This window comes from Telopea speciosissima, chromosome 8 (genome assembly GCF_018873765.1).
Source record: "Telopea speciosissima isolate NSW1024214 ecotype Mountain lineage chromosome 8, Tspe_v1, whole genome shotgun sequence".
Lineage (NCBI taxonomy): Eukaryota > Viridiplantae > Streptophyta > Magnoliopsida > Proteales > Proteaceae > Telopea > Telopea speciosissima.
This window is the reverse complement of record NC_057923.1, coordinates 7,248,617-7,257,667: the sequence shown is the minus strand read 5'-3', so window position 1 is coordinate 7,257,667 and position 9,051 is coordinate 7,248,617. Positions and strand designations below refer to the sequence as shown.

At 42.1% G+C, this 9,051-nt stretch overlaps 1 protein-coding gene and 1 pseudogene across 2 annotated transcripts; both read right to left on the bottom strand.

Annotated features, from left to right (window-relative positions):
* Nucleotides 1-1,493, bottom strand: LOC122671242 (annotated as a pseudogene).
* A 6,138-nt stretch (nucleotides 1,494-7,631) lies between these two features.
* Nucleotides 7,632-9,051, bottom strand: LOC122670366 (homeobox-leucine zipper protein ATHB-13-like). Of its 2 annotated transcripts, XM_043867212.1 has the most exons (4): nucleotides 8,805-9,051; nucleotides 8,343-8,719; nucleotides 7,887-8,008; nucleotides 7,632-7,856 (listed from the first exon to the last, which is right to left on the bottom strand). In XM_043867212.1, the coding sequence occupies exons 1-4, from the start codon at nucleotides 8,929-8,931 to the stop codon at nucleotides 7,658-7,660; spliced, it is 825 nt and encodes a 274-aa protein (XP_043723147.1). In that variant the 5' UTR covers nucleotides 8,932-9,051; the 3' UTR covers nucleotides 7,632-7,657. The 2 variants fall into 2 exon arrangements, with proteins under 2 accessions (XP_043723147.1, XP_043723146.1); XM_043867211.1 differs by having other exon boundaries at nucleotides 7,632-8,008.

Genomic DNA, 9,051 nt, shown 5'->3' with positions numbered 1-9,051 from the left:
ATAAACAAATTTACATTTTATTTAAACAATATTTAGGAATGGTTGTGGAAAAAAAAAAATAAGGTTTTTAAGTGCAGTTAAATCATAAATGTGACAAGCTCAGTATGATAAACTCTGGTATTTGAGGGGTCTGGACTCTCGACCGGATGATACGGTGAGGCTCTTGCAACCCGTTTTGCAATGTCCATGCACTCGGCGTAAAGTTCATTAACAGTTATATTGGTTGCACTTGATTTGGCTAATACTCCATTAATGACATTCCTATAGTTGTTGTCAAAGCACCAATCTCCCGTTTTCCAGTCAAATTGATACATAAGAAGGAACCGGTGGCCGAATACTGCAATTAATTCAAGAAGAAGAAGAAGAAGAACTCCATTCCTAACAGTAATCTTTTAGATATCAATTCTAGGCTGGGCCTCACAACTGCAAGCACTTGGGCTCTCTACAGAAGCCCAACCCAAAACTGGCTCATTTGTCATTAATTGTTTAATACTGATCTTTTAAAGGTCAGTAATGGGCTGGGTCTCATTACTGCAGTCATTAGACTTCCAAAATCTCTATAGAAGCCCAACCCAAAACCTGGTTACCACACTAACAGGGGAGTAGGGGATTATACCACCTCAACGGCAGACCGGATTGATCTGGCTCGATCTCGATTGATTCCAAGCAGCAGGTGAGCATAGGGTCCAGCACACGCGCAGCCTCCACGGGCTTGGATCCTGAACAAATCATTCAAGACCTTGGCATCATTACTAGAATCCCTGGGCTTCCGGGTCCTCCAATAAACTTATGTGGGCTCAGGAACACCGCATAGTACCCATCCATCTGCTCTGTTCTCATGTCAATATTTACATAAGGCCCACTGAGATCAAAATAGGACCAGACCCACTAAGAGAAAATAGAAGATTTCTAAGAGATGGATTTATTGACTGCTTGAAACCCAAATCAGTAACAAGATACAAACCTACAAGCAAAATCGAAGCACGCCTAAGCTTCATGTTCATGCAACACACGTGCGATTTCCCGAGTATTTGTGGAAATCCCGGTCATCTTGCTACAAGCCGAGAAAGAACCGACCTTCGGCCAATTGAAATATTCTGGTGATTCCAGTGCTTTAACCATGGAACCAATATCTACACAAGCAGTCTCACATCAATACCTATCTCTACCACATCGGCTAAGCTCTAGCGCCAAGAGAGAAGGTTGGAGTGGTGCTCACATGGGCCTGTGATCACGACCCATATCTTGGAGCCCACTAAACAATCTCTAACTTTGGATCGCAGGACAGATGGGATCGCAAGCCCCATCACCTCTTGCAACCATTTGATGGCAGCGGTGGTCCCAGTTCCATAGAATAGAAGCACATCATGTGGTCCGGCGCCCATGCACTGCTTGATGTATCCACATGCATCATGGACTAGCTTACCCATGTGGAGGCCCACGTAACTATCCACCTTGTGAGTGTTACCTGAAAACCACAACATGAAGCACATAATATTCTATTTGAACGGCTGTGAGTCGTTCACGTACGCTCATGTAAGTGAAGATTCACCGGACTCCAATAATATATAGGTTATGAAATATATACAAGCGCGGGTTGTATGGTAATTGGGAATTTTCTCCTCTCAGGTTCCCTCATCTGTAAGTTCTTTTAAGTTCCCCCTAGAATCGTGACATGCAACACTAGCTGATCTAACGGATGAGAGTCTCATAGCTTAACCCAACCCAACCCTAACCTAACCCAATATATGGGTTATGAAATATATACAGGTGTGGGTTGTATGGTAATTGATAGATCGTCAGGGTCTACCTGGAAGAGGTTCAAACAAATTAAAGAGGCCGTTGGTGTCGACGGCTTTCTTGTGTCTCTCATTTGTCTCAGGGAAAAATATGGTTTTGGTAGAGATGGTTTGTATTGAAAGCAGAGATGGATGAGATATGTGAAGATTCATTGGTGGGGAGAGAGCGTTTTGTAGCTATGTGGATCGATGAGGAAGTAAAAATGGCAAGGAGCTAGCCTAGAATAGTACTACGCGCTTATATGCATGGATTTATTTTTCTTTTTAGGTAGAAGGAGATCAACTTTATTAAGTCTAACGTGTAGTACACATAGAAGGAGTCGAGCATAACTCCAAAGTCTATGGATCGAGATTTGGTCAAACTGTTGTACACTATTTATCATATCATCCAAAACAGGTTTTATATCCAATGTCGTCTGACATTCCTTGTGTTGAAGATAGGATATTAGATCCTTTCGATCTGATTCCACTTGCAAGTTCAAACTCCACTAAAAATACCCTCCAACATAGCCAACCGAATTGCCATGGCTTCTCCCACAATTACCGATTGAAAGTAGCCGGCATGGAGATAGCAAGAAGAGAATCCCCCAGAGAATTTCTGAATATAAATCCAAGCCCTCCTTTACTGTCTTGATGGCAATTAAAAACTAGCATCACAATTCACCTCAACATAATTAGGTGCTTATAGCGTCCACTGAGATTTTTGTGAAGGATGATAGTCGCCAATAGAAATTCCACTGCCTTGGAATTCCTGATGAGCATGAGACGCAACACGAATAATTAACCTCTTCTTCAAGGCGCCTGCAATCCCCGTTGATCAAAAATAAAATCACACTTTGAAAGCCATATATACCAGAGTATAAAAGAACATATATAGTTAGGCAAGACTTTTATTTCTTTCCGTCCCAAAACTTGCGAAAGAGCTCTAAAACCATCATAAAAATCTTAAATTTGAAGATATTCTGATGAAGAAGAATTATACCTCAATCTACTACCAAACCAAACTGCAATTGCAAAACCTACAACTAGGGAAAATATGTAAAGGATGTATAGGTCCATGTGTGTACTTTCTAGAATGTTCCTCTAGCTGTACAGGGTGTAACCTAACCATGGTTAGGGTATGGTGATATTTATCTTTGTAAGCTATATATATGTGTAATAAAGTCACACTCAATATGTAAAGGATGTATAGGTCCACGTGTGTACGTTCCAGAATGTTCCTCCAGGTGTACAGGGTGTAACCTAACCATGGTTAGGGCATGGTGATATCTATCTTTGTAAGCTATATATATATATGTGTAATAAAGTCACACTTAATACGAGTGAGAATTAATTCGTACATGCCTTTCTTTCCCTCTTTCCTGTGTCATCTCACATTCCTTCTTGTTCCTCACATGTGTCCTACACTCAGCCTACCCCTTTACCATTGGCTTCTCCACCATCATTTCCTTCGACCCCATCAAATGCTTCGGTTATTCCCACTAACCCAATTACTAACTCATTGTCACCACCTTCGATCCCTCCTCCAATGGATTCCTCTGGGTCCCCTTCACCGCCTGCCCAGGTAGCTCAGTCTGCACCTGCTCAGGTGGCCCCTCCGGAAATCTCTATTGAGCCCCACTCTGCGGCTCCGGTGTCTACCCATCCAATGGTTACACGACAAAGGGATGGGACCCACAAACCCAAGGTTCCAAAGAGTTATTTGGTCACGAGGCATGCTTTGCCCATGGCATTACAAGTAGAACTCTCCTCTCCACATGAACCAACCTGTTACTCTCAAGCTTTGAAATCGCCAGAATGGCGTACTGCTATGGCGGCAGAGTATAATGCCCTTATACAAAATGGCACTTGGGTCCTCACTTCACCGCCACCTCATCGTAATATTATTGGTTGTAAATGACTCTTTAAAATCAAAAGAAAAGCCGATGGGTTGATTGACTGTTACAAGGCCCGTCTTGTGGCCAAGGGGTACAGTCAAGAGGCCGGTCTTGACTATCATGAGACTGTCAGCCCGGTTGTAAAGGCGACGACCATTCATACAGTTCTTGCCATTGCTACCTCTTCCAAGTGGCCGTTACGTCAGTTGGACATAAACAATGCATTCTTAAATGGTTATGTGTATGAGGATCTATATATGTGTCAACCACCCGGTTATGTCGATGCTCAATATCCATTTCATGTATGCAAGTTGCGCAGGTCTTTGTATGGCCTCAAACAGGCTCCCCGGGCATGGTTCCAACGCCTACATGACTTTTTACTATGCCTTGGCTTTCAGGGGTCCAAGACGGATGCTTCTCTTTTTGTGTATCACTCCAGTGGATTTGTTGTATATCTTCTAGTATATGTTGACGATATTATTCTCACCGGCAACAATCCAGCCCACTTGGACTCCCCGACACTTGGCAATGAATTTGCACTCAAGGACTTAGGATTCCCGGGGTTCTTCTTGGGTATTGAGGTGCTCTCCAATGCTCACGGTCTTTTGCTTACTCAACGAAAATATACCTTGGATCTTCTTCGCCGATCTCACATGGATGGGGCAAAGCCATTGTCTACGCCTCTCTCTACTATGCCATTATCAAGGGTCACAGGGACTACCCTTTCTGACCCCACTGAGTATCGGAGTATTGTGGGTGCCTTGCAATATGTTACCCTTACTAGGCCGGACCTTGCCTATGCTAATAAGGCATGCTAGTTCATGGCTGCTCCGACTGATGCACATTGGTTGGCTATGAAGCGTATTCTTCGGTATCTTAAGGGTACTCTTACATTGGGGTTGCAACTCTATTCTTCTCCATCTCGAACTCTTAGTGTCTTCTCTGATTCTGATTGGGCCGGTTGTCCAGATGATCGCAAGTCTACTAGTAGATATCTTGTTTTCTTAGGCCTCAACCCCATCTCGTGGCAGTCTCGCAAACAACAAACTGTGGCACGCTCTAGCACTGAAAGTAAATGTAGGGCCCTCGCTTTGGCAACTACTGAGCTCACGTGGCTCCATTCTCTTCTGCGCGAGTTACATATTTCTTTTATAGCTCCACCTGTTCTTTGGTGTGACAATGTGGGTGCCACGTACTTGATGGCTAACCCAGTCTTTCATGCTCGTACCAAGTACATAGAGATCGATTTTCATTTTGTTCGTGATAAGGTGGCTAAGAAGGAGTTGGTTGTGCGCTTTCTACCCTCTCAGGAGCAGCTGACAGATATTCTCACTAAAGGGTTGTCTTCGGCTCGGTTTGTTTTGTTACGGTCCAAACTCAACCTCTGTTCCAGGGAGTTGTGTTTGCGGGGGGCTGTAAAGGATGTACAGGTCCACATGTGTACTTTCCAGAATGTTCCTCCAGCTGTACAGGGTGTAACCTAACCATGGTTACGGTATGGTGATATCTATCTTTGTAAGCTATACATCTGTGTAATAAAGTCACACTCAATATGAGTGAGAATTAATTCGTACAAAATATGAGATATTGTTTTAGTGTTCCCACAACGACCACATAAAAGATCAATTTGGCATCTATATGATGTCTTAAAGCATCACCCGAAGTAAGTCCATAAGCACAAAATCTCCATAAAAAAGTGGTTAGAATTGGAATACCCTTGTAATCATCACTAGCAGGTCCCGATCGAGAGAGGTAGGTCATGCATGGAGGCAATAGCAATATGAGCAGAACACAACCGTAGATCGGGGTGTATCATAGGTAGCTGCAGATAGTGGGAGGTGGCAAGTGGCAACTACAGATAGCAATAGTGGCCGGAGAGATCTCAGGCAACGACACTAGTGATCACAATGGGTCTAATACCAAGTCAAGTTCATGGTAATTAAAATCACCTTGTACGTATGATTCCGTTACAGAGAAGCCAATATACAAAGAGTCAAAGTCTACACATGGCAAGACTAAATAAGGAAAGAGGGCTTTACATGGAAAGGAGACTAAGATCTTTACAAGGATTTTTCTTTGGCTGAATTTTTTCTTTTCGGAATCGGAGGTATCCGGCCTTTGACCGATTAATTCCCCCAGAGCTCGTGCATCACCTTGCAACACACATGAATCGAGAAATACTGGGGTCCCCATGTTCATTAGGAAGTTTCCTCTTAGGCGGGTGGCCCCAAAGGGAGAGGTGGAGTCGAACTCAGGACCTTCAGCTTCCTTAGGAGAAAAATGATTACCCTACCCCCTGCCTGAACACACTGCCCAAGGTGGGGTAGGGTGGTTATTTCCACTCCTATGTGAGGACTTGGAAGAAATTGGGGCAGACGACGAATTAGAGGTGATAATTTTTCTTGATATGGACCGTTAGATGCAGCAACTATCAGGTATTAACATTATTTTCCATGTATAACTACTAAACAAAAATTATGATGGTGATGCAATGATCAATTTATGTGTCTATCCTTCTCTTTTTTTAAATTCAAATACTTTGAATCTTTGCTTTTCTTGACTTTCAAATATAGTTGATTTTCTAGTGACTTAAAAAGTAAAAGAAATTTTTTCTGGGGACCATTCATTAATCATCATCTTCGGATCTCCTTTTTCCCAATTCAAAGATGGCCGGGGGTGTTTTTCTTGTCCTAGGGGCCCGGGTAGTAATAAAATTGGAATGGTAATCCATTGACTTATTCAAACCTAGGGATGTCAAGATTCAAATAGTCCTATATCTACATCTACATCTACATCCGATTAACTTTAACTTTTGAACGAATTCAGATAATACTAAACAGATGCGGACACAAATTATTCATTACATCGCTACTCACATCTCTTTATCTTCTTTCATTTTGGACAGATTTTTAAGTTCTGCTACCCTCTGCTTTGATAGTTTTCTTCTCTCTCTCTCTCTCTCTCTCTCTCTCTCTGGATATAAGTTGGGGTTACCGAACACTGCAAAAATCAAGTCTCTGGTTACTATGTAGTGCCGAAGATGACGTATTGAAATCAGATCGAAGTGGGTACTCTCTGTAGCACTGAGCACGACATTGAGAGAGAGAGAGAGAGAGAGCCACGATGGTGGAAACTTGAATGTCAGATAATGGGTGACAGACAGTGGATCACATGTAGAAAGAGGGGCAATGGATTTGCCTTCTCTCGTCAGCATGATAGTGCCAACGTCTCCTTCACGAGAGCGACCATTTCCAACTCTCCTTGTTTTCTCTTCCCTCTTTCTGTTTGTCTTCTTTACCTCTCGAAATGTGTGCTTCGATTCTCTCTCTTCCAGCCTTCACAGACACGACACAGTCTTTCCCTCGGCTTAAAATCTCACCTTGGATCCGCATTCAATGCCGTCGATTGAGCTCTTACACCCAATTCCCTCCCAAAAGATTCTTAACAAACAATGTCTAATTCAGGACTACAATCGTGAGCTTAGACTCTCAAATCCCAATTCTGTGATTTTCTCCCTTTGATTAATAACTTCGAGGTGTCGAGCATATTTGGTCTAACGAGTAACGACTAACCTCTGAAACAGAGTTTTTTTAAATTAATGAACTCAGCATTACCTCATCATAAGAATTTTCTTTAAAGCGCTTGCAGACATTAGACATTTTTATTGGAATTGAAAGAAACCCAGAAAACAGATCAAGACAACAAACCAATTCAAATATATATTAAAATAAATTAATTAATTCATGAACAGTACCGAACGAGTAGCAGAAAAAAAAATCCTTTCTTCATCATTTCATGGCGCCCATGCTACAACTACTAAACCCAATTTAATTTGGATGGTATACTCTGTAACCTTCATCTTCAGCCCATCCGAAATTTAAGTCGATATCTTTTCAATTCCAAGTACTTGGATCTCACGGGCCAAAGCGGTTGCCGCAACTGTAAATTCGATTTCTGTGGATTGTGACAAATTGGTCGGATTCAATGGAAATGGTGTTGCTCTGGCCATGGCCAGAATCCGGGATGTTCATCAATGCCACAGAACATGTTGGACAAGCTCTCGTCTTGAACATTTTGATCCATCTTCTGGGAATGGAGTTCTGACCTTGATGATGAGTTTTGGAGGAGTTGGGCTACAGTCGCTGGCCTGATAGATGATGGGAATAGGATTCTACTAGTTTGGTGAGAAGATAGAGGACTGTCGATTGCTGGTGTTCTTGACATTTCTAAGTTGATATCAGAGCTGTTCTCGCTCCTGATACTGCAAGAACCCTCAGTTTCTTTATTGAGATTGATCGATTCAGTTGGTTCCCTATTTTTCAGAGCCAATATCTGCACCCAACCAGCAATGGATTAAGTAATCAAAACTGAGGTACCAATGAATACTGAAAAAAACCCAACTCAACTTCATTCAAATCAACTGATAGCTATGAGTTGGGGTTCTACGCGAAAGATTAAAGTAATAATCTCACACCGGATATAGGTACTTGGGTATCCTCGACTTAGATTTTAGGTATGAGTGTTATCCGATTTCTTAACAAATGGTATCAGAGTTAAGGTTATAAATTTCACAAAAACATATAAACAAAATACAAAATAAAACCAACAACCCATCAAAGTATTTAGATCTTCTCAAGCATTTCAAAGAGAAAAATTCAAGGTGTACCTCGGTTTGAAGTTTCTTGTTCTGGGCTTGAAGGGCTTCATTATCAGCTTTAATTGCTTCAAACTGTCTTTTGAGGAGATCATAGTCTTTCTCCAATTGCTTAGTCTTCCACCTAGCCCTCCTGTTCTGAAACCATATGGCAATCTGTCTTGGTTGCAGACCAAGAGCCCTAGCGAGCTGCATTTTCCTCTCAGGATCAAGCTTGTTTCCCAATTCAAAGTTTTTCTCAAGTGTCTTTACCTGTTCCATGTTAAGCCTCTTTTTCTTCTCTCCCAACTGTGATCCATCATCAGATAAGTCCTCTTCCCCATTTGCTTCTTCACACACATCAATACCCGAAAAGGACATGGATCTCTTACCTAAAAGGGAAGCAACACCTGCACAACCACAAACAATTGAAACCCATTAAGAGATTGAGCCTTCAAATGAAGTAATTTAAATGATACCCACAGAGAGAGAGACCATGAAAGTCTTGAGGTGTGCATGAGGGAAGGAATGAGTTGAGAGTGGTAGGAGGGTGGTGTTCCTCTTCATGTTGAGTTTGTAACATGAAATTGGCAGGGAAGAAGGCCATCCCATTGCAGCTCATAGCTCAAGCCACTCTTATTAATCTAAAAATCTGAGAAGATGATCTGATTTTCATTGCAGATGGGAGATAAGGAGAAAGAGGAAGACGGGAGAGACGAATGAAATGGCTGAGAGGTTGAGA